General features: G+C 40.0%; 1 protein-coding gene across 1 annotated transcript in view; it reads left to right on the top strand.

The window, feature by feature from the left end:
• Nucleotides 1-26,696, top strand: part of MCU (mitochondrial calcium uniporter) — a 157,944-nt gene that overhangs the window by 112,091 nt on the left and 19,157 nt on the right. Inside the window, exon 2 of the mRNA XM_049788104.1 lies at nucleotides 11,595-11,664. Coding sequence (XP_049644061.1) covers nucleotides 11,595-11,664 — 70 coding nt within the window. The remainder of the gene's footprint in view (nucleotides 1-11,594; nucleotides 11,665-26,696) is intronic.

Here is a 26,696-nt window from a genome sequence, read left to right as displayed (position 1 = left end):
GGAACTACTCCAGCAGTGCTCAGGGCTTACTTCAGACTCTACACTCAGGGATCAGGGATCGCCCCTCTTTTTATTATTGCTAGTGGTTTTAATTTAATAAATATTTTTATTAAATCACCATGTTGTTCATGATTGAGTTTTCAGTCTTACAATGTCCAACACCCACCCCTTCATCAGTAGTGCACATCTTCTGTTACTAGTATTCCCAGATTCCCTCCTGCCCTCCCCACTCTCCCCCTTGCCTACTTCTATGGCAGATACTTCTCTCTCTCTCTTTTTCTCTTTCTCTCTCTCTCTCATCCTCTCTCTCACCCTTTCTTTCTCTCTCACCCTTCCTCTTTCTCTCTTTCCATTTCTCTTTTTTTCCCTCTCCCTCTTCTTCCTGGTGAAGAGTTAAAACAAAGCAGTTTAGATTTAAGGTAGAGTAAATTAATGCAGAAAAAGCAAGGTTTGTTTATACAGCTTCCTTAGCCCAAATTCTCTATTTCTGGTATAAAGATGTCTTTATTTCTCTGGTACTGGGAGGGCAACTTTCACAAGGAAGGTTTTGGAGGGACAAGGGAAATCATTTTCCTTGCTCCTATTCTTTTCTTATTTCAACTCAAAATAATCCATATGCTCAACGATATATATGAATATATATATATATATATATATATGAATATATAGTGAAGGAGACCTATTTGGGTCCCCAGGTAGAGAGGAGTCTGTTATAAACTCTGTACCTGGAACTTACATTAACTAGAACTTTTGGGTTTTTTATAAATGCTGTTAACTTTTATGTTGAAAATTTTAAATTGACAGAAAAATCCAAAGTATAGATATTATAGTATAATGAATATCTAAATTTCCTTTTTCTGGATTTCATTCATTGGGGTGTGTGTGTGGGGTGTTGTGTGTCTGTGTGCGTGTGTGTATGTGTGTGTGTGTGTGGTGTGTGTGGTGTGTGTCCCACATTGAGCCTTTTGTTTTTTGGGCCACACCTGTGGCTCTCAGGGATTACTCCTGGCTCTGTGCTCAGAAATAACACCTGGCAGCCGCCGGGGACTGAACCTGGGTCTGTTGTATGCAAGGCAAACACCCTCACTGCTGTGCTATTGCTCTGGTCTCCCCACTGAGCCCTTTGAGACTCCATTAATACTTCATAACAGGTTTTCCAAATGTCTCCAATGACCAATGATATTCTTATACATAACCATTACTCTCAATAAATTTAGCATTGAGCCAATATTATTGGCTAGTATTATTTTTTTTTATTAAATTTTTATTGTGATCATAATGGCTTACATATCTTTCACAGTAGTATTTTAGGTACATATTGACATTGAATCAGAGGAATACCCATCACCAAATTTGTCCTCCCCCCATCCCAGTTCCCTTTCTGCAACCCATACACCCCACCATCACCCCCCAGGCTGCTAGAGTAGATGGTCCCCTCTTTGTCTAACTTACTATTAGTGGTCATATATCTGTTTGGTCCTGGTACCCTCCCTGTTTCCCCCTCTATTTAAGAGGCAGAGCTAGATAAATCGAGTTATGTGGTTTTGTTTGAAGGAAAGAAAAGCCATAGAATGAGATACAAAATAAGAAAAAAAAAGAACTCAAATACGCTGAAAATGGGTGGAGACCTTCTAGAGGCTTTCAACCTCAGTTTGAGAGAGGACATGAAAAAGGTAATTGAAGTACCACAACAATACAGAAAGAAATATCAAATTAAATATCCAGTGAGCACTACAGCAATAAAGACAAGCACCACACAATAGTCTCAGTTCTGAAATCAAATCATGCCAGAGTGCAAAAAGAAAGAGGAAGATAAGATAAAATAAGATAAAATGAAATAAAATAAAATTGGAGATACCAACTCCAATATATATACCAAAATAAAGACGATTGACTAGTATTTTTGAAATGTAATTAAGTAGTAGGATTTACTGAAGAATAAAACTGTTTCATTGGTCACCTCAAAGACAAATATTTGTCCCCTTGAAAGTAAGTCTGAGTGGAAATATTTAGGTGTCATTTATTCTATGAAGTTAAGTACTGTACATGTCTTACAGAGCAAGAAGTAATACTTGTGCTCTAAATGAAGGTTGTTGGTCCATGAGAATCATGTTGAAATATATCCATTTATCTTAGTCTTAATGTCAAAGACTAAGTAATCTGTGCAATGCACTTGTATAGTACATATTTTCGCACCTTATTTTTTATTACTATTGCCTAATACCATAACAGAAAGTTGCCAGTAAGGAAGAAGGTGTGTGCTTATGTAATAAAATTCTTAGATTTGGTTCTTAACTTTCCTCATTCGCCTCTTAGACAGGATGTACTCTGGAAATGCCTAGTTTGGTTGTTGAAAGGAAATAAGTATTTCTGGCATTCGTTTTACGTTTAGACTTTTTTGCTTATATTAACTGGGGGCCAGATATAGAAGTGATTATCAGGCTACTCAGAATTTGTTTTAAAAGTGAGACTTGGGGCTGGAGAGATAGCATGGAGGTAAGGTGTTTGCCTTTCATGCAGAAGGTCATTGGTTTGAATCCCGGCGTCCATATGGTCCCCTGAGCCTGCCAGGAGCGATTTCTGAGCATGGAGCCAGGAGTAACCCCTGAGCACTGCCGGCTGTGACCCACAAAACAAAAAAACACAAAGAAAAAGTGAGACTTAACAAGGAATTAACTGATACTTAACTGGCAAATGTCTAATTTGGGACTTCTCATTCCTCCAATTTTCCAGTATTATTTTAAACAAAATTGCACAGTGTTCAGTAGTTGCTCCTTACAGTTTATACTTCAGTGCTCATTAGCTTTTTAAGTTTTTCTTTACTTTTGTTTCAAATGGTGGCAGAATGCTTATTTCTATGCAGTCATTTGTCTTACAACAATTCAATTTTGAGACTAGAACATGAACTTTGCACATTGAGTTCCATTTTTCGATTCGGTGCCGGTTCTGCCAACTGTCATTGATTTTTACTCTAAATCATTATATCATCTCTGTTAACTTTTGAACATTTCCATGCTCATTACTCCTGTCCAGGAGAATGGGTGGGCTCCAGTATCATAGGAAGTAGACTAGAAAGAGGACACAGTATCACTGATAAAGTTAAAGAGCCCAAAGTTTGGTCTCCAAAGTCTCATAAAATTTAAGGACTGGTATTTCTTCATGAAGGACCCCCTTTTTATTTCAAATGTTAATGAAGTAGTCAACTTGAAACTTCATCTAATGCTGAATTATTATAGTTACATGGAATGCATGTATCTTTAGATACGTGACTTAGAAACCAATTTGATGGGCCAGAAAGATAGCATGGAGGCAAGGCATTTGCCTTGCATGCAGAAAGACGGTGGTTCAAATGCCGACATCCCGTATGGTCCCCCAAGCCTGCCAGGATTGATTTCTGAGTGTAGAGCCAGGAGAAACCCCTGAGCGCTGCCGGGTGTGACCCAAAAATTCAAAAAGAAAAAAAAATAAAAAGAAACCAATTTGATGAGGTAACTTCCTAAAATAAAAGTCCAATCTTTTTTTCCCATCATAATGTGATATTATGCTTGTCTCCATGTCAGAAGAAAACTAACGAACATGCTAGACTTCCTCTTTGCAGTGTTTAGGGTTGTTAGTAGATTTGCTTGATTTGGAAAGTGCCTCACAACTGTTACTTGATGATTTTTACTTGCAGGGGAGAATTAGCTTCCCAGTCAAGCAAGAAATGAACTTAAACCCTCTAATTGTCATTGCCATTTTTTTAACCAAAATGACAACTTGAAGTCAGCTGATATTTAAAAACCCTTTGGTGGGGCCGGGAAGGTGGCGCTAGAGGTAAGGTGTCTGCCTTGCAAGCGCTAGCGTAGGACGGACCGGACCGTGGTTCGATTCCCCCGGTGTCCCATATGGTCCCTCCAAGCCAGAGGCGATTTCTGAGCTCATAGCCAGGAGTAACCCCTGAGCGTCAAATGGGTGTGGCCCCCCCCCCAAAAAAAAAACCCTTTGGTATCACCATACCTCACACATCTATAGACTCCTTGACTATTTTCTATTATTGCAGCATGAATTGTTTTCAGAATATACCACAAGCCAGACTATACATCTTTTTTGGTTATTTTTCTCTTTTCTCATCAGACTTATAAAGTCTTAATGAATTTTACAACATGAAATCCTATAGAATATACTCCCCAAAACCACCAAAAATGAAAAAAATTATAGTCACAATGTTGTTTAGAATATCTGCTAATTTTATTTTTTCAGGTTTTGGTCCATATCTGGTATTGCAACAGCCGCATAATAACATTAGCAAAGAGTGATAGTACAGTAGGGAGGGTATTTACCTTGCACATAGCCAGCTCTGAGTCCAATCCCTGGCATCTCATATGGTCCCCGAGCACTGCCAGGAGTCCCCTTAGCACTACCAGGAGTCCCCTTAGCACCACCAGATATGCACCAAAACCTGAAAAGAAAGAAAAAAGTTAGCAGATATTCTAAACAACATTATGTGTGTGTGTGTGTGTGTGTGTGTGTGTGTGTGTGTGTGTGTGTGTGTGTGTGTGTGTGTGTATTTGGTGGTTTTTGGGTCACACCCGGCAGTGCTCAGTTACTCCTGGCTCCACGCTCAGAAATTGCTCCTGGCAGGCACGGAGGACCATATGGGACAAGGGGATTCGAACCAATGACCTTTTGCATGAAAGGCAAATGCCTTACCTCCATGCTATCTCTCTGGCCCCATATATGACTATAAATTTAACATCCAGATGACATGGGCAAATTCCTAAAATTATATCAACAAAATCAACATGAAAGGTAATCATGTTAATCCTCCCAATCTATGAACAAGTTTTGTGTCTTCATTTCCTTGTGTCCTCTTTTTTTGTTTGTTTGGTTTTTGTTTTGGGCCACACGAGGGTTACTCCTGGCTCTGTGCTCAGAAATTGCTCCCTGAGGGCTCAAGGGATCATTGGGATGCCGGGAATCAAACCCGGATCCATCCTGGATTAGACACGCAAGGCAAATGCCCTACAGCTGTGCTATCTCTTCAACCTCTCCTCTTTTATTTCTTGAAGCAGGGTTTTGTAGATTTCTTTGTATAGGTCCTTCACCTCTTTAGTTACGTTGACTCTAAGTTATCTGAGTTTCTGTGGCACTAATGTGAATGAGATTTTTTAATGTCCATTTCTTCTCTATTATTAATTTTGTATAAGAAGGCCATTGATTGTTGTGTGTTAATTTTGTAGCCTGCCACTTTGCTATATGAATCTATTGTTTCTAGAAGCTTTTAGGTAGAATCTTTAGGATTTTCTAAATATAATAGCTAATTAATATAATATAATATAATATAATATAATATAGTATAATATATAATAATATAATAGCATGTCATCTGCAAACAGTCCAGCCTTTATGGAAAACAATATGGAGATTCCTCAAAAAACTGGAAATTGATCCAGCTATACCACTCCTAGGAATATACCCTATGAGCACAGAAACACAATACAAAATTGCCTTCTGCAAACCTATATTCATTTAGCGCTATTTACAATAGCCAGAATCTTGAAACAACCCAGATGCCCAACAACAGATGAGTGGCTATAGAAGCTGTGGTACATATACACAATGAAATATTATGCAGCCATCAGGAGAGATGAAGTCATGAAATTTTCCTATACATGGATGGACATGGAAACTATTATGCTGAGTGAAATAAGTCAGAGAGAGAGACACACACAGAATAGTCTCACTCATCTGTGGGATTTAAGAAAAATAAAAGTATTGTAATAATACCCAGAGACAATAGAGATGAGGGTTGGAAGGACCTGCCCATGATAAGAAGCTTACCACAAATAGCTACACTAAGTTATCACAACAATGGTAGTGAGTAAGATAAATAGAATGCCTGTCTTGAATATAGGCAGGGAGTAGGGGAGGAGAAAGATGGGGATAATGGTGATAAGGTTGCACTGGTGAAGGGGGGGGGTATTCTTTTTTATGACTGAAACCCAAATACAAACATGTTTGTAATCATGGTGCTTAAATAAAGATGTTATTATAAATAACAATAATAAGACAACCTAATTTAAACGTGGCAAAAGAATCTACACAGACATTTCTCCAGCATAGATATAAGGACAGCCAATAAGGCTTACAAGAAGATGCTTATCAACATTACTCATCAGTGAGATGGAAATCAAAGTCACTACAAATTGCCACTTCACATCAATTCAGATGGCTATTACAAAAAGACTTCTAATGTTGATGGGCAATTAGAGAAATTGGCATTCCTATACATTGCTGGTAGATATATAAATGATATAGCCACTGGATAAAAACAAATTGGCAATCCCTCAAAATGTCAAATGCAGAATATTCATATGCTCCTGCAGTTCTACTTTAGATTATATATAATATTTCATTTGTATGATTGATTCTTGTCCTGATGGCTCAAAGGACTGACTGTCCAGGAAAAGGTTCTGATAAGGCTATGTGGATGTTTGGGGGTTGCTATTTATTAAATTGCATGTAAGAAAGTGAGAAGTAGGGAGCTTGGGAAGTGGCTAAAGCTCTTGCCTTGCCAATTTGGACTGTAAATTGAAACTCTGGTGCCTATGCTTGTGCTGCAGTGATGGTGACTGGGACCCCATGCCAGAAGGAGCTGGAAGATGACTTAATGGCTTAGACCAAGTCTTAGGGATGCTGGAGGCTCTGTGTTCAGTACCAAGAAGAGGAGGGATACTGAGAAATATTTGTTACTCACTTTTTGATCACAATAAAAAATTATTATTAAAAAAAATACAAACAACAACAACAAAAATAACAAACAAAAAAAGAAGAAGAAGAGGAGGGAGAAGGGAAGGGGTGAGCACTTGGGACAGGTGTGGGGCATGAACAAGTTACATGGTGAGGTAAAAAAACATAACAATACATACATTTATGTTGCCTTCTGTCCAAGCCATTTTAAGAAATGTAATAAGGTGGAAAAACCAACTATTCAGCAAAAGAAAAAAATGAGTGAGTGAGAGATTTCAAAGGTTATTCAAAAGTATCCATAATGTCAACAGACATGAAAAAAGTCTCTACCTCATTAACCCAGTAACAGATATTAGAAAATAATAATATATTCCTAGGAGAATGGCCAGAATGCATCAAACCTGGTTTTATCAGGTGTTCACAACATTTAGGCGCATCTGCAATTCTTTTAAGTTTCAATTATATCCTGTCACTTTGCACTTTGTGTTCAGACTAACCAAATGTGTCTCTTCTGGCCCAACAAGTCTGCTCTTAGATACATACTGATGTGCCTGTGTTTAATAGGTACCTAGAAAATACATTACAAATCTTAACTCCAGTATTATTATCCAAACCTAAAAATGGCCTAACTGCTCTTTTAGGAATAGTCTACAGTAGATTTAGATAATGGATAAACCCTTTTGCAGAGGTGGAAAAGACCAAATAAATAAGTAAAAAAAATAAAACTACCTCTACACTAAACTACAGGAAGAAATACATCAGACATTTCTTTTGGAGCTTTGCACCAAGAAATATTTTACTTTTCCTGACAAATTGCTACATGCTTTCTCTCTTCTCTTAATGAGAATCCTCACTGACTGTATTTTCTTTTTGTCTGGGAGACTTGGAGGTTATAATAGTGTTTTCTTATTATTGCTGCTCACAAATTGCCAGGAATTTTGTGACTTCTACTGACCTCAATACGTTATCATATAGTTCACTGTTATTAGAAGTTCGTTTGAGGTCTCACTGGACTCAAACCAGTCGGCCCTGCTGTGCTTTTCTGGAGGTACTGGAGGGGAAATGTTTCCTCATCTTTTCCTGCTTCTGCTCCATTTCTTCTGGCAACACGGTGTGTGTGGGTGTCTTTCTCACATTGTCATCGCTGGGTCCCCCAGCCAACCTTTTCTTTCTGAAAACTCCTGTGATAACTTGGATTCTCTCCAGAAATCATCACTGGATCATTTTCCTCTCTTAAACTTAGAAGCCTTCTTTCCATCTACAGCCTTTCTTTCCCTTGGTAACATGGCCATGAATTCCAAAGCCTGGGGATATGAATTCTCTGGGTTTGAGTGTTCTACCTGCCCCTGTGCCAATATGCAGCTTAGTGCCAATGTAGTGCTGAGATGGAATTTAATAGAGCAGTTGCGAAGCTTAATTTGTATTTCAGAATTTATGTGTTTGTTATAATAGCCTCACATTCTCTGTAGAGTCGCACTGTGCTAGAGTAATTTTGAAAAACAGGATCTAGTGCAGCTTTAAAAATTGAGGAGGAAAAATGGAGAGTGGTGTGGATAAAGTGATGCCAGCCCCCCTAGTCTATGTAAAGTTGGGGCAAAAATTAACTTTTCCTCCTCTAGTCCCTGACCTGCTTCTGTCAGGCAGTGTGAGGTGAAAAGGTCTTGGTCTGAGTGTTTTCAGTTTTGAATTATCTATGAAAATCCTAGCTATGTTATTTGATTTTATCCCTTGGTATTCTACAAAAGCCTTTACTATCCTTTGTTATAATTCTTAGGCAATGTGTTTATTATTTATTTTTATACTCCAGAATGGCTTTGTTTTAATTTTAATCAATAAAATGAAAATAAAATACCTTTGCTAAAGATAACTTAAAAACTGAGAAGTTTTCCCAAAACTGTGTGTTTAAAGGCTGGAGTGGGAGTGATAGCCCAGTTGGGTAGGGTGCTTGCCTTGCAAGATGCTGACCTGGGTTTGATCCCTTTCATCAGATATTATTCCCAGAGCCCTAGCCAAGAGTGATCCTTTAGCACAGAGCCAGGTGTAAGCCCTAAGCGCCATTGGGTTAAAGACAGAGAAGACAGAAATTGTTTAAAATAATGAATTCTCTGAAAGTAGATTTCTTCTTCCAATAGTCCTATTGTCTGAAATCTCCGAAATAAAGGAACATTATTTTCATTCAGCCAATAAAGAATTCATATTCCCAGGTTGAAATTTGCAGTTAAATAGAGTCATGGTGTTGGGAATTTTCGAGCCCCAGGTTGTCTGTGTTTTGAACCAGGTATGAGAAAGATTCTGAAGTTAACTTCTCATTTATTTCCCTTTCAGTGACTCGGCTTCTCACTGCCGAGTCTGTCACAAGTACCCAACATGTGGGAGGGTGCAGAGTGATTTTTAGAGCAGCTGTTGGGTCCTGCTCCTTGCAGAGGAATTTAAAAGGCCCATGGTTATACCTACGTATACCTACGTTTTTTTTCATTCTTAGCTGGTTTGGACAGAAAGGGAAACCACACCAGGCTTCCTTGGAGTTTGAGAATCATTCATTTCATTAAAATAAGAAATGTTGTGAGCTAACTTCTCCCCACCAGCCCTTTCTTTCTTCTCTTTTAGTTTATCCTGAGTTGAAAAAGTTAGGCAAATCTTAGGTAGTTGATAGACAAAATTGCAGAGTGTAAATTTCTAGAACCATCTTTATTCTGGTTTTTTCCCATCTGTATTTTTTGAAGCAGTTTTTAAAAGGGACAGAAAAGTCAGTAATTATATTTCATATCAAAATAAGAGAAGTATGTAACAGGCCTTTTGGGATCCAAAATTCTCAGCAGTTTTTTGAAAAAAATTCAAACTTGTAAGAAAAATTGCAGAAAGTATATGTATAATCTGATACCTCTCAACTTGATCCATCATGATTAATACTGCTATATTTAATTTACTTTCTGCACACATATTATATGTCTACATGCACATGCATATTCTTTATTATTTCCTGATTTTTTTTTTGTCTGTTTTTGTGTTTTTGTTTTGGGGCCATACCCATTGACACTCAGAAATCACTCCTGGCTTGGGGGGATCATATGGGACGCCAGGGGATTGAGCCATGGTTCTTTCTAGGCTAGCACTTGCAAGGCAGACACCTTACCTCTAGTGCTGCCACTCCAGCCCCTGATTTATTTTTCATCTTCTTCTTCTTTGTTGTTGTTGTTGTTGTTTTGTTTTTGTTTTTTTGGGGGGGCCGCACCCAGTGACACTCTGGGGCTACTCCTGGCTATGTGCTAAGAAATCACCCCTGGTTTGGGGGGACCATATGGGATCAGGGGATCAAACCAAGGTCTGTCCTGGGTCACCCACATGCAAGGCAAATACCCTACCACTGTGCTATTGCTCCGGCCTCAATTATTCCTGATTTATTTTACAGTGTCAGATCAACCTAATGCTGTACCTCTAAAACTTCACCCATTCTTTTCCTAAGAACAATAACATCCCCCCAGCTTTTGTACAAAATACAGACTCTTAATTTTACTTTTTCTTTAATCCTGTCTTTTACCTGTGCTTTGTCAGCATTCAAGAACAAAGGAAGCAGTGAGGAAAATTATTAATAGCAGCCACCCCCCTTCCTAAGCTGTTCAGCACCACCTTGCCTCTTCAAGAAACCAAGTGTAAATGTAAAAGAAGTTGATTTACAAACCTAAGTAAATGCAAAGTAATTGATAGGTCCAGACTCCTAGGACATGAGTTTCTTCACATGACATATCAATGAAATAAGTTCAGTTTGCCTTCATTGCTTATTGTGCCTTAAATGTTAGAAAAGAAAATATTTTATTTATGATTATTTGGTTTTTAGGCTACATATAGCAATTCCCATGGCTGTTAATGGTGAGTTGCTGAAATGGTGCGAGGCCCAAAGGACATTGTGGTCCCAGGGTTGAGCCTTCATACTGTTGCATGCAGAATCTGCAGCCCAACTCTGAGCTGTCCCCCCACCCCATGTTCTTTTACAGAGTCATGGACTTGGGGATTTGGAGATTTGGAGGCCTTAGAGGTACAAAATGTTAATTTTGGTACAGAGGGATAAAATATTTTTGTAAGTAATAAGCATCAAAGAAAAGCATTCTTTCTAAAACTAATTTAACTGTGAGAACCCGAATCTCAAGTCTAACTCTATAAAGACCCTTTGAGGAAATACTCAAAACAGAGAGTGATTTCCTTCCAACATTCAGAAGGTTGTGATTTAAAAAATCCAAGGGTGAGGTTACCTGGCCAAAATTTGTTTTAAAGGTGAAGAGAAAGACTAAAATTTATGTTTTTGATAACCGTCCTCTACTTAGTAAAAAAAAATACAGAGTGAAATATAGATAAATGATAAATAGATAGACAGGCCATTTGTAGATCTATCTAACTTGCAGGAGAAGAAAGAAGCAGCCAGAAATTTTAGTCTTGATTTGGATAAAGTTGAAACCAATACTGTGTTTTTAAACATAGATGAGAAAACAATTTGTGTGTTTTGCAAATAGATCTGTATAACAAACCAAAATATTTTAAACCATTCTCTAAGGATATCAGGAATTTGAGAAAGAAGTATTTCTTCGTGTTTAGTTTTGGGTCACACCCAGTAGTGCACAGGGCCTACACCTGGCTTTGTGCTATTAGGTCACTCCTGGTGGTGTTTAGAGGCTCATACGTGGTGCCAGGAATCAAACCTGGATCAGCCCTCTCTGCTGTACTGTGCTCCAGCCCCAAGAAAAGAATGTTTTTAAAACAAAATACATTTATCCAAAGAGTACATACAACTGAAGCAACCAGCAGCTGTTTACCCTATACACATGTACATGTGATAGTTGTGCTGACAGTGAATGTATCTTTGTGTTTTCTAGGTACACCAGAGACTCTCTCCATGGCAGAATTTGAGGGTTGTTTATTGCAGTACCGTTGTGCCCTCTGATGGTGAGTTTTGGCAAATCCATGAAGGACTGTTGTGGATTTCCCCACCACCACCACCTTTAACTCGATATTTCCCATTCCTTTACCCACATATATTTCAGAAATATACTCTTTCATTTAGCAGAGAACAAAGGGAAGACTTAAAGAAGAGAATGAACTTTTGAATAAGGGCCTAACAAATGTCAAGGAAATAATCAGGAAGAATAACTAATAATAGACTTGAGTTCTCTCAATGGAACAGTATTCTCTGGTCTTTTTTATTTGAGTTAGAAAACTGGAGACATAGTTCATGTGAAAAGCCAAGAAGCACCTTCTTTGGTATTTGCTAACTATCGTGTCTCCAAATGATGGGTAATAATCCTTTTGTGGCATCCAAATCTTGGGAGATTATTCAGTGGCTCACATTTCCTGCTGTTGACAATTGTCCCCCCTTAGGAGTGTAAATTCTCCTTTGGTGTAGGAAAGCATGAACAGTTGCTTGGGTTCTGCATACATTCCTAACGCCACCAGCTAGTGGTTGGACCCAAGCTTTGGTTGTTTTTTATACCAGCGAAGGTGCCCGTGTGTAGATCTTCGTGCCATTTCTTGTCAGTATTGCGCATAGACATACAATGTAGATTGTCTGACTAGGTTGACTAGTAAATATAGTTCCTCTGTGTTAAGCTTAGTTTGCCTGAACTCTTAATTTCAGTCTTAGAAACATCAGTTCCTAAAGGATAGCAGTCATCAAAAGAATCACCTCTATGTATAACTAATACCCAACTACAAACATGTTTGTAATCATGCTGCCTAAATAAAGATATTAATTTTTTTTAAAAATACCCCAAAATCTCCACCAAAAAAAGAATGAAAGAAAGAACTGCCTGAAAATGTATAGGAATTCCTGAAATTTAAAAAAAGAAATGAGTGGAATTAGTTACAGCCGTTTGCAGTGTTAGAAGAACCCTGCCCGGGCTGGGTGGTGGCGCTAAAGGTAAGGTGCCTGCCTTGCCTGCGCTAGCCTTGGATGGACTGCGGTTCGATCCCCCGGTGTCCCATATGGTCCCCCAAGCCAGGAGCAACTTCTTTTTTTTTTTTTTTTTTTTTTTTTGGTTTTTGGGCCACACCCGGTAACGCTCAGGGGTTACTCCTGGCTATGTGCTCAGAAGTTGCTCCTGGCTTGGGGGACCATATGGGACACCGGGGGATTGAACCGCGGTCGGTCCAAAGCTAGCACAGGCAAGGCAGGCACCTTACCTTTAGCGCCACCGCCCGGCCCCTAGGAGCAACTTCTGAGCACATAGCCAGGAGTAACCCCTGAGCGTTACTGGGTGTGGCCCAAAAACCAAAAAAAAAAAAAAAAGAAGAAGAACCCTGCCCCCTCCCCCAAAATATTTTGCCACTGAGGGGCCAAAGCAATAGTCCAGTGGGAAGGGCTTTTGCTTTACATGTAGCCAAACCGGGTTCAATCCTCAGCATCTTATATGATATCCCCAAGCCCACCAGGAGTGATTCCTGAATGCAGAACCAGGAGCAACCCCTGAGCATTTCCAGGTATGACCCCAAAAAATCAAAGCAGTTTAGTAATGAACATACAGTACTCATGTATATGTACTCATATATTTGCTAAATCCTCTAACTTGGAGAGAATATTCATTTCTGATTACTCATTGTAGTATGTAGAAGCTAAAAGGAAAACTAGGTCAGAATTGAAAGCTGGCAAACACAAGCTTGTTTCTTTGTCTTATCTCTGAGTGGGAATAAGAACTGATAAAATGACCTAAATATGTAAAATAAAAGGCTGCACCTAGTCTTTGTTCCATCTGAGGCCAGGTAGATAACTTTCCCCAGTTGAAATTCAGAATATATGCAGACTCCACTTACTATGTGAAGAGGGGTGGAGGCCATACCCGATCCTTTGTCTCTCCTTGCACCCCTCCAGTGCAGTCCCCGACCCTATCTCAGCTCATTAAACAAACATCTCTGCCAGCATCACTCGCTGTCCTAATATCTTCCTCTATTATTACTATAGGGTGACACCATTAGGTAGTTTCAATCAAGTGGAAAATTTTCTACCTGGTGTTAGAACCTCCCAAATTCTTGCTGAACTAGCAACTTCTTCTCATTCAAAAATGTCTTGCTTTTACAATGCTGTCTGCTATCCTGATGCACTCAGCGTGAGATCTATCAATAGATCAACAAGTGACATACATTAAGCATCAGCTGAGTCACACTATAATCAGACATTGATGTGTCTGCAATCGTTATTAAATTGGGGGCAATTTTAACTAATGAATTTTTATTGATATTTATAGCGTTGTTTGTGTCACTTAGACATTGATTCCTGCATACTGGTATGTGGAAGTATTTAAATAAGGAAATGGCACAGTGCTAGTCAGTTAGGACCTATATGGTAAATAGTACTTCTTATGTTACATAAGGGGGATTGAGGGCAATGTTTTTAAGAGCTCAAATAAGAACAAGTAACTGACTACACTCCTAAAATTCCTGCCAATAGTGTTGACCATTTGGAAGTGGGTATATTTGGGGGGCACCCCTGAGGGGGATTATACCTTGATTAGTACTTAGGGATCACTCCTGGCAGGGATAGGAACTGTGCATTGTGGAAGACTGATTCTAGGCTTCCTGCACGAGAGTTATGTGCTCCAAACCTCTGTGCGACCTCCACTGCCCACAAGAATCCCTCTTAAGAAATCCAAGTTAGGGCCGGAGAGATAGCATGGAGGTAAGGCATTTACCTTTCATGCAGAAGGTCATCGGTTCAAATCCCAGCATCCCATATGGTCCCCCGTGCCTGCCAGGAGCAATTTCTGAGCCTGGAGCCAGGAAAAACCCCTGAGCACTGCCGGGTGTGACCAAAAAAAAAAAAAAGAAAAAGAAAAAAAGAAATCCAAGTTGGGGCCAGAGCAATAGGACAACAGGTAAGGCACTTGCCTTGCACATGGTGGACCCAGGTCCGATCCCTAACACCCCATATGATACTCCAGCAGTGATTCCCGAGCTCAAGGAATTTTCTTTTAAAATAGAAATTTCTATTTTGAAACTACCAAAATGTGGCTGAACTTGTTCAATTATAAACCCCAGTTTTGAAATCTGTAAAACTGACTTTGACTTTACTGAGAAAGGGAAATTACTAAATGGGAATCAGCTTCATCATCCATGATACCAATTTTCATGCTGCTTAGCCTGAAGGAGAAACAGATCTGTGTCAAATTTGGTATCATCAGCTCTAGGATTACCATCAGTAAGTTCAAAAGAAGACAGTGGCTATTGCATATCCTATTTTGCCATTCACTCTGGCCCCTCTTTGACTTTTGTTTACTTGTTCTCTAAGGTTTGGGGATTTCTCAACTATTATTCCTTTAAATATGGTCTCACAATGGTTTCAATAAAGTATTTTTTTTGTCTTTTTTTTATTTCTTTTTGTTTTTTTGATATTTTAATTATGACAACAAAGATGCAAAGAAAGAGGACAGGGTAAAGTTACAGTGGAAGCCCAATCACCCATAAACAGAATTCTCGGTAGTTCCATTGATGATATCCCAGCCTTGAACTTTCAGCCAAAGAACATTAAGAAAAACAAAACTGAACCCATGTACAATACAATTAATTTGTCCCTCAAATCCCCAGTTGTATTACATACTATTTCTTAGCAGCACACAATATAATCCAAAGAGATTAGACTTATGTAACTCCTTAAACATTGAGGGCAAAGTACATTTATCTAGTTCCATGCACATGCTTACTAGTTTAAGTTAACCTCAAAAGTTTTAGTGGGTTGTTTTTCTTAAGGATTGGAGTCAAGGAAAAATAGTAAAAAATGGTGTTAGAGTGGCATTTGTTTGCATAGGCCCACCAAAATATAAGGGACATGGAAAGAAAAATTATGGTCTAAATACAAGGAGGCCCTACCCCTGAAGTTTCCTGGCACAGGACTGACTCTAGGCTCTAGGCAAACTAGTTTGTCCAATTCAAGTCATCGTCTGTAGTGGCAATACACCTCCATTCCTCACATAGTCTCTGTTGTTGGTATCATGCTTCTGTATTAAAGATCCTGGAGTCTGCATATCCCATATTGCAGTCAGGATGGTGCAGAGCATCCTCTCCTTTCACCTCACACTTAAGGGGCACTAGAGAGAAACATGTCCTGTAGAGCAGGTCATTGTTGTTGTCAAGTCTTCTCAGTGTAAACGGAAGTCTCTTTTTAGGAGGTCGATGTCAGACCCTTGGTAGTGTCTTTCCTGGTAGAGGACTGCTTCCAGCTGTTGCTATAAAAGACCTTGGATGTTTCGTAGATAGCTTGCCTGGTTCTGGCGTGAATGGAGGATGCCCATTTTTCTGAGGCCTGTGCCAGGTCATTATATCAATGTTCAGGGTGTAAGGTACATTGTACTGAGATTTATTAGATAAGAACTTATCTGTAGGTATAGTGTTTTCCTATTTTAATGTGTCTATGCAAACAAAGATCAATGCCATGAAGCGTTATCGGCCAATTTGGAGGCAATAGGAACAAGATCAGCAATTTCCATGACATAGTTCAATCATAGGCATTAAACTGAGGGACAGTTCCACCAACAATCCTTACTGAACAGCTTACAAAGAAAAGACAAGATGAAAAGTGAATAGAAACATCATGGTAGAAGAATATAGAGAGAGTTACAGCTGTTAAAGAAAATATATATAAAATATTCAAAAGATATATGTGTTCAATTTATGTCCTTCTAAATAGTTCTGGGATTGTTAGATCCACTGTATGTCTTTGGTCTGAGATTAGAACTGTGTATTAAGAAGGGTAAATCTGGGGTACTGATGGTTGGGAGGAGTATATGTTCGCGTGGGTTTCTGGGAGGACCTGATGGGGCACCCTGGGTTTTCCCCACTCCCAGGCCAGCTGCGGAGATTGGCCTAGGGTGGGTCTTGAGCTCTGGTCCTTTGGGCCTGGGAGGGCCTTCCTCCCTTCCTGGTGCAGGATTTTCAGCCGGCACGGGCTGGCTCCTGGCAGACCTCCGTATGTGCCAGGGGCCACTTGGCCCGGCCTAGGGTAGGGGGGGCCCGGACCTGGGTCACCCGACCCCCCTCTCCCCCTTTCCTCCGGATCTCCAGGTGGGTTTCTGGGAGGACCTGATGGGGCACCCTGGGTTTTCCCCACTCCCAGGCCAGCTGCGGAGATTGGCCTTCCAATCTAGGGTGGGGCTTGAGCTCCTGAGGTTTCAATAAAGTATTTTTAAATAAAATTTTAAAGTAAATAAATATGGGGGCCAGAGTGATAGCACAGCGGTAGGGTATTTGCCTTGCACGCAGCTGACCCAGGATGGACCTTGCTTCAATACCCGGTGTCCCATATGGTCCCCCAAGCCAGGATCGATTTCTGAGTGCATAGCCAGGAGTAACCCCTGAGCATCACATCGGGCGTGGCCCCAAAACCAATAATAAATAAATAAATAAATAAATAAATATGATCTTTGCTCCTCTCTTTTACTCACTTTCTCTCACCATAATCATGTTTGTATTTGCCCTTCTTGATAGAATCTAATATTCTTTTTTTTTTTTCTTGGTTTTTGGGTGATACACAGCAATGCTCAGGGGTTACTCCTGGCTCTGTGCTCAGAAATTGTTCCTGGCAGGCTCGGAGGACCATATGGGATGTCAGGATTAGAACCACCATCCATCCTGGATTGGCTGTGTGAGAGGCAATTGTCCTACCACTGGGCTATCTTTCCAGCCCAAAACCTGACATTCTTACAGATTTTCTTTAGTTTTCCTAAATCTTCTTTCTCTTCTTTGAGTTATTGTTGTCATTTCTCTTAAATTTCTTCCATTTTTCTGTAGGATTCAGTCTACTCGTTAATATTTTCCACATTAGATTGAATTTCATTCAGTGTCTTCTTCATATCCACCCTCTCTGTGTGTATTTTGTTGGGGGGAGGGCATACTCTGTGGTGTGATCAGGGCTAACTCCTGGTTCTTTCTGTGCTCCAGGATAACATCTGGTAGGATCTAAGGGACCATATGTGGTGCTAAGGATTGAACCCAAGTAAGCAGCACACAGGCCAGCACCTTACCCACTGTTCTGGCTTTCTGGCTCTCTTTGAAATGTTGGAATATCCTGAATTTCTTTGTTGAAGAACATCTTGTGCTCTTAAGCATTTGGGGAGAAGGGAGGCAATCTGGAATTTGCTTTTTTTATTTAGTTAAAATTAACATTTTTATTTTGCTATGAATGCTTTCTTTCATTTTCTGTCACCTCCTTCAATTCTTTGTCTTTTAGTTTGTGCTCTGGAACTTGTCACTTTTTTTTTTTTTAAGGAATATCATTTTATAACAGTGGCCTGAAGACTTCATTAATTGAGTGATTGGTTTTGAGCTACACCCAGCAGTATTTGGGGGTTAGTCCTGGCTCTGCACTCAGGAATCATTCCTGATGGTGCTCAGGGATTGTGCTCAGGTGGTGCTCAGCATCCCCCTATGGGATGCTGGGGATCGAACCCAGATCACTTGTGTGCAAGGCAAACACCCTTCCCACTGTACTATTTCTCTGGCCCTAAGAATTTGTTTTAAATGTATGTGACTGGGTTAGCTTCTCCTTCTTTCCTGGAGATGGCGCTGTAGCTCTAGTGTTCAAATTGTTTCTGTGGCCTTGGCTCTGGAGAGAAAGGGAGATGACTGTGATAAAAAAGCCAGAATTTATTATAGTGTCACGGGTGGGGGGCCTGGGAGGTGGGTCCACCCAGATGTGAGATCTCTGCTCCCAAATCTTTTTTTTAATGAACAGATGAGTTTATTTCAATATAGTAAACACTCTTCTTACCAAAAATACCTGTTACAGGTCTCTACCTGGGCCCTGGCCCCTTTGCTGCATTGTTCCCTGGAAGTGGGGAGCAGGGATAGACTTGGCCTGTTTCCTTTCTGTGCCCCCAAATCACTGGGTTTTGGTTTTCTTTTGCTTTGTTTTTGCCACTGATCTCCCTGTCTTCCAGAGGTCTTTCAGCTCTGCCGAGAAGGTCAGCTGCAATGACTATTACTTCTCCTGGCTTGGTCCCTCCTGAACCAAGTCAGGCCTGCAGAAAGGAAAGGCTGAAAGTTAAGGAAGTTTGTGTGCTCTTCAGAATCCTAGGGCTTCTTTACCAGCTTGTTTTTCCTCCTCTGAGTCCATCCTTGCCTGCCCGCCCTCCCTCCCTCTTTCTCTCTCATATGCAGTGATTTCTCGCTGTGTTTTAGCAGGGTTCTTTGCCTGTGTTTCTCCTTCCATTTCTGTTTTTTATTGCTGTGGCCTCATAATAAATTTCTGAAAATTCCATTTTGCACAGCTTTCCAGAGATTCCTTTTTGCAAGGACTAACTCACCTGTGGTGCACAGTGAAATATGTAAGACTCAAACAACTAGTGGGGGAACGCCAAACCCTGCCACTCCAGCACCCTTTCTTTTTCTTGTTTTGTTTTGATTTGTTACTTTTTTACTTTATTTTCCTTCTCTTTTTTTCTTCCACTTTTTTCTGTCTTTTTCACTCTTGTGATTATTATTTGGTGATTTTTTTTTTCTTTGCCAGGTACATTTTTTCTTCCCTCTTCCTTTTTTTTTTTTTTTTTTTTTGGTACCATATTTTCCGGTGTATAAGACGACTTTTGAAACAAAAAAGTCAACCGAAAATCGGGGGTCGTCTTATACACCGAGTATATCCCGAAAAATGTTTCAATATGCCGCTAAACGAAATTGTCTGAATATTGCCACAAAACGAATTTTCCAACTCGATCCTGCACCAATCACTGCAAGGCTGCTCGGACCGCCTCTCTAACTCAGCCAATCCAAGCAGGCTTTTTATGCATGCAAATTAGACAATGTTCTATACCGAATCTACACTGTCAAAAGCCTGCTCAGATTGGCCAGAGTCAGAGAGGAAGTCTATTACAGTATAACCTCTGAACCTTTGCTTGTGATTGGCTCACTGTGGTACATACAGTTGCAGCACAGGAACGTTCCGTCTGATACAGCAAATATAGGCCTAAACCTATGTTTTAACTGCAAAATTAGGGGGTCGTCTTATACGCCCAGTTGTCTTATACACCGAAAAATACGGTATTTCTTACCAAATTTTTTCTTCCTTTTTCTTATCCTTTTTATCTCCAACAACAGAATAGATAACCAGTCTACAACAAGCTGTAAAATGGAGACCAGTTACACTAGTATTCTGGGGGGCAGTAGAGGAGGGAGATATGGGATACATGCTGGGAACAGCGGTAGAGGGAGGACAACACTGGTGGTGGGAATGCCCTTCATTCATTGTCACTATGTACCATAAATAATCCTGTGAAAGATTTGTAATGCACTTTGGTCACAATAAAAAATTATTAAAAAAAAAAGACTCAAACAACTGGATTTACCAAACTATGAAAGGTCGGACTGATGGATTTATTAATATTTATGTGGAAACATGTTTTGCATTTAAATTTCTTCTTTTTTAAGAAAGACTCGATAGCATCTAACACCCATTCTTGATAAAAAAAAAAAACTCTCATCAAGATGGGAATGGAAGGAACTTTTTTTAATATAGTCAAGGCCATCTACCACAAGCCAATGACAAATATTATTGTTTCTTTCTCTCTTTTTTTTTTTTTATTTAAGCACCTTGATTACAGACATGATTGTAGCTGGGTTTCAGTCATATAAAGAACACCCCCCCCTTCACCAGTGCAACATTCCCATCACTAATGGCCCCCATATCCCTCGTCCCCCACCCCCGCCTGTATTCGAGACAGGCATTCTACTTCTCTCACTCATTAACATTGTCATGATAGTTCTTAGTGTAGTCATTTCTCTAACTGCATTCACCACTCTTCGTGGTGAACTTCATATCGTGAGCCGATTCTTCCAGTCCTCATCTCTATTGTCTCTGGGCATTATTACAATAATGTCTTTTATTTTTCTTTTCTTATTTTTTCCCCATTTCTTCCAGGATCTCATGTTTTGTAGCATAGAGTTTCTCAAAGTAATCTCTGATTACCCTTTGGATCTCTGTATTATCTATACAGAGATATCTATATCTTTTGTTTCTAATTAAGTTTCTCTCTCTTTTTCTTTGTGAGTTTTGCTAGTGATTTATCAATCTGGTTCATTTTTTCAAAGAACCTCACTATCATTGATCTTCGGATTATTTTTTGGGTTTCTATTTCATTAATTTCTGCTCTAAGCTTTGTTATTTTCTTCTGCTTACTTATTTTGGGTTCATTTTGTTGATCGATTTTTAATTTTATAAGCTATGTCATTAAACTATTTATGTAGGCCCCTTTTTCCTTCCTGATGTGTGCTTTCACTTTGATTTTGAGTCTGTGTTTGTTCTGACTATTCAGATGTATTTCTTCTAGGCAGCAGAATGTTGGATTTAGCTTTTAGATCCATTTTGCCACTCTGTGTCTTTTAACTGGTGCATTTGGCCCATTGATGTGGAGGGAGATAATTGTCATGGGATTTAGAGCCATCTTTGTTTAGAAGTTTGGTATGTCTTTAGGTCTGTCTTGTTTTTTTGTTTGTTTGTTTGTTTTGTTTTTTTTTTTTTGGTTTTTGGGCCACACCCGTTTGACGCTCAGGGGTTACTCCTGGCTATGTGCTCAGAAATTGCCCCTGGCTTGGGGGGACCATATGGGACGCCGGGGGATCGAACCGCGGTCCGTTCCTTGGCTAGCGCTTGTAAGGCAGACACCTTACCTCTAGCGCCACCTTCCCGGCCCAGGTCTGTCTTGTTTTAAAGATCTTTCAGCTTATCTTTCAAGGCTGGTTTTGAGTAAAGTTTCTGAGCTGCTGTTTATTTGTGAAGCTCTGTATACTTTCTTCAAACCTGAAAGTGAGTCTGACTGGATGCAGTATTCTAAGTGAAGCATTCATTTCATTGAGTTTTGTCACTGTATCCTGCCACTGCCTTCTGGCCTTGAGGGTTTCTTGTGACAGGTCTGCTGTAAATCTTAAGAATGCTCATTTGAGGGGGCCGGGAGGTGGCGCAAGAGGTAAGGTGCCTGCCTTGCCTGCGCTAGCCTTGGATGGACCACGGTTCAATCCCCCGGTGTCCCATATGGTCCCCCAAGCCAGGAGCGACTTCTGAGCGAATAGCCAGGAGTAACCCCTGAGCATTACCGGGTGTGGCCCAAAAACCAAAAAAAAAAAAAAAAAAAAAAAAAGAATGCTCATTTGAACTCCTTTGGTTCCACTCTTATTGGGCAGAGACACCTTACTCTGTGTTAAACCCTGAAAGATTATGTTTGCGGTCATCTTCTTGGCTGCCTAATGTAGGAAAGCAGAAAAACAAGCAAGGAGTGAGGCAGCAGCCATTTATAATGGATCTCTTGTGCCCAAACACATGGCAGGAATCAACCGCCACCCTTATTGGGCAGAGACAGCTCACCCTGTGCTGGACCCTGAAGAGATTATGTTAGCCGTCATCTTCTTGGCTGCTTCATTCAGGAAAAAAATCTGCAAATATTATTCTCAATGGAGATAAACTAAAAGCCTTTCCTCTAAAATCTGGTACAAGACAAGGCTGCCCTCTTTCAACATATTAATGGAAGTTCTTGCCATAGCAATTAGGCAAGAAAAAGATATCAAGAGCATCCAGATAGGAAAGGAAGAAGTCAAGCTCTCACTGTTTGCAGATGACATGATAATATATTTAGAAAACCCTGCCTAAACACTCTACCAAAAAGCTTCTAGAAACAATAGATTCATATAGCAAAGTGGCAGGCTACAAAATTAACACGCAAAAATCAATGGCCTTCTTATATACCAATAATGATAAAGAAGTGGACGTTAAAAAAAAATCCCATTCACATTAGTGCCACAGAATCTCAATAATTTGGAGTCAACTTAACTAAGGAAGTGAAGGACCTATACAAAGAAAACTAAAAACTTTATTTAAAGAAATGAAAGAGGACACAAGGAAAAGAGACACATACTGTGATCATGGATTAGCAGGATTAACATCATTAAGCTAGCTATATTCCCCCAAAGCATAGTACAAATTTAATGTAGTTCCTCTAAATACTCATGACATTCCTCAAAGAAGTAGACCAAACACTCATGAAATTCATTTGGAACAATAAATACCCATAAATAGCTAGAGCAACTCTTAGGAAAAGGAATATGGGAGGCATCATTTTCCCAAATTTTAAATTGTACTGCAAAGCAGTAGTCATTAAAACAGCATGGTATTGGAATAAAGACAACCTCAGATCAGTGGAATAGACTTGAGTTTTCAGAGAATATTCCCAAGACATACAATCAATTATTCTTTGATAAAGGGCAATAAATGCAAAATGGAGCAAGGAAAGCCTCTTCAACAAGTGGTGTTGGCACAACAGGTCAGCCACATGCAAAAAAGCTAACTCAGGGCCCGGAGAGATAGCACTGTGGCATTTGCCTTGCAAGCAGCCAATCCAGGACCAAAGGTGGTTGGTTCGAATCCCGGTGTCCCCATATGGTCCCCCGTGCCTGCCAGGAGCTATTTCTGAGCAGACAGCCAGGAGTCACCCCTGAGCAACGCCGGGTGTGGCCCAAAAACCAAAAAAAAAAAAATGCTAACTCAGACTTCCACCTGACACCATGCAAAAAGTTCAGATCCAAATGATTAAATACCTTGATATCAGACCTGAAACCATAAGGTATATAGAACAGCCCATAGGTAAAACACTCCATGACATTGAGACTAAAGGCATCTTAAGAAAGGAAACATCACTCTTCAAACAAGTGGAATCAGAGATAAACAGATGGGACTATATAAAGCTGAGAAGCTTCTGCACCTCAAAGGAAATAGTTCCTAGGATACAAAAGCCTCCCACAGAATGGGAGAAACTATTCACCCAATACCCATCAGATAAGGGGCTAATATCTAAAATATACAAAGTACTGACAGAACTTAACAAGAAAAAAAAACATCTAACCCCATCAAAAAATGGGGAGAAGAAATGAACAATTTCTCAAAGAAGAAATACAAATAGCCAAAAAGCACATGAAAAAAATGCTCCACATAACTAATCATTAGGGAGATGCAAATCAAAACAAAAATGAGATACCATCTCATGCCCCAGAGACTGGCACACATCACAGAAAAACAGAACAATCAGGGAGACTGGCAGTAATGTAAATGCAAGGGAGTTTATTTCAGAATCCTGGGGTCCTACATCTCCTAAGAAATAAGAACCCAAAAAATGGCTCACAGGGCAAATTTAAAGGGTACCAAGGGTTGAGTCTAGGGGATTCCCACCTCTGGGTAGTTGATCTTTAAAATTATTGGTCCTTAGTACAAGATTGGACTAGGATTGGTGGTTAGGCTAGGATTGGTTGTAGTTCAAGTGTAGCATTAGATAGACGATTATGACAGGCTGGTCAGCTCAGTGAGAGTTATCAGGCATCTTCAGATCTAGGGTGTGGTTTCATCTGGCTATCTGTTCATTGCTGCAGATTCAGGGGTCAGTAGCCATCTATCTGACAGTCAGCTGCTGTTTAGCCTTATATGGATGTATTTCCTGGCATTTACACCTAGGGTCTGGTTCCAGGAACTGGCTGTTCTTTACAGGTCCTAGTCTTTATACCTTAAAACTGCAGCCCGTCATGGCTATACTTAGGCTCACAGCAAAGCCAGGTTTACAGTAGTTAACTTCCTTAAGCAAGCAGAGTAGAGAAGCCAAAGCAATGTTATCTCTAAAGGCACACCATATTCTAACCTCAACATTTAGGTTACAGTTAATTCTAAATATTAGATTCTAACAGTGACATGCTTATGTATCTTCATAGGATGCTACTTTATAGAATTAATTTTTATTTTGCCTACCAGCCAAACTTTCTGCTATGAATTCTCATACACATACTACAAAGAACTGAGCAAATAATAAGCATTTAAATAACAAACATTTTTCATTTGTGCCTTTTATGCCCCAAAGAATTAATACATTTCTTTTTTGTTTCTTTTTTTTTTTTTTTTTAATTTCTTTCAACCCTAAATATATGCTATTCTTACATTTTCTTCTTGGTCTGGAAACCTTTTTATTGTGATTTTTTTTTGTGGGGAGCACACCCGTTTCCCCTCAGGGGTTATACCTGGCTATGCACTCAGAAATCGCTCCTGGGTTGGGAGACCATATGGGATGCCAGGGGATTGAACCATGGTCCATTCTAGACTAGCGCTCGCAAGGAAGACGCCTTACCTCTAGAGTCACCACTCCAGCCCCTTTTTATTTTGATTTAACCTATTCTGTTTTGCCTGTGTCATTTGTAGACACCTAAACAAAGCCAGAGGTTATGTATTTTATTGAAATATAAAGTAAAGCAATAGCAATTTGAAACAACTAAAGCAACAAAGAATCACATTAAAATTTACACATGAAAAGAAGAGTTGTCTTTAGGGAATGGTAGCTGACAATTGTCATTAGTTTGGCAGTGCCATTGTGACTTTATTACAATCAAAAGCTATTGACGTATTGTGTTAAATTTGAGATAATCCGTCTTCTTTGGTCACAAACCAGGAACTATTAACATTTGCATTACAATAGTGTGTAGGAGGAGATTGAAAAGCCATATTAGAAAAGGGTTTGTCAGTTCTTAAGTGTGCTGTTCCTGTTCTGTGCAGTTTCTCAAGGCTCTCATTTTACTTCTTTTGAATTTTTTGGGGGGCCCACACCCATTGACGGTCAGGGGTTACTCCTTGCTATATGCTCAGAAATCACTCCTGGCTTGGGGGGACCATATGGGACACTTGGGGATCAAATCAGCAGTCCATCCTAGGCTAGCACTTGCAAGGTAGACACGTTACCTCTAGCACCACTGCTCCAGCCCCCTTTTATGAATTAAAATATATATATATGTAATATATATATTGGTTTGGAGTTCATATCTAGCAGTGATCAGGGCTCACTCCTGGTGGGACTAAGGACCACATGTGATGAGGGGGAACAGCTAGTATACTACCTCTCAGATAGCAATTTGGATTTATAAAAAAATAAATGTTTATAGTACATCAGGTAAAGCTCTTGCCTTGGGCGTGGCTGGCCCTGTTTTATCTCCAGCACCCCAAATCTTCTAGGAGTGATCCCTGAGCACAGAAACAGAAGTAAGCCCTGAGTACCACCACCAGTAGTAACCCAAAAGAAAACAAATGTTTTAATTAAAATAAAAATGTCATTGTTCTTTCCAGAACAAAAATAATATGCCATGTGATTTGTAATAGTAAAAATAAAGTAGATAAAAATAATAGTACAGTGTTGAACGTTGGAGATTTCCAGGGGTGTGGCCAAAAAAAGAAGCAAACCTAAAAAGGATAATTGCATGGGGGTGGAGGTGAAGGTGCTCTATACTGTACCTAAAATGGTTGTCTTCATTTTGGGGGTAAGTTGTTTATTGAATTGCAGTTATTTCAATTTGTTAGTAGCTTTTTGTTTGTTTGGGGACCACACCCTGCAACCTTGGGTTATTCCTGACTCTGAGCTCAGAAATCACTCCTGGCATGTAGCAAGTCAGCCCCTGAAGAGGTTGACTGATGGTGGGATGGAGGATGAGGCCTTTCTCTTCCAGCTCGGAGCACGCATCTGCCACCCTGTCTAGCCGACAGTTCTGAGGTGAAACAGCAGGTAAACAGCTCGCAGACAGTCAGACTCATGGAAATATTCACTTTATTCAGTGGACAAGACTGAAGTCCAAAGACTCAGCTTCAGTTCCAGCCAAAAAGCCCTGGCCTTCCACAGACTCTTGTTTTTATCCACCAGAATCAGGTACCACCCAATGGTGGGGGCAGAATGCCAGTTCACACCCTAGGGTAGGGCACAATCACCAATCAGCCCAGGGTGAGCAACACAGCAATCCCCCAAAATATTTACATACACAACACTGGCAGATTCCGGGGACCATATGGGATGCTAAGGATCGAACTGAACCCGGGTCAGTCCACATGCCAGGCAAACAACCTACCTGCTCCCAAGTTCGTAGCTGTTTTGTACCGAATTTCGGAGTTTGTACTGCCACAGAGATTGTATGGCCACAAAGACTGTAAATAGTTTATATCT

Source organism: Suncus etruscus, chromosome 15 (genome assembly GCF_024139225.1).
Source record: "Suncus etruscus isolate mSunEtr1 chromosome 15, mSunEtr1.pri.cur, whole genome shotgun sequence".
Taxonomy (NCBI): domain Eukaryota; kingdom Metazoa; phylum Chordata; class Mammalia; order Eulipotyphla; family Soricidae; genus Suncus; species Suncus etruscus.
This window is presented reverse-complemented; position numbering and strand designations above follow the sequence as displayed.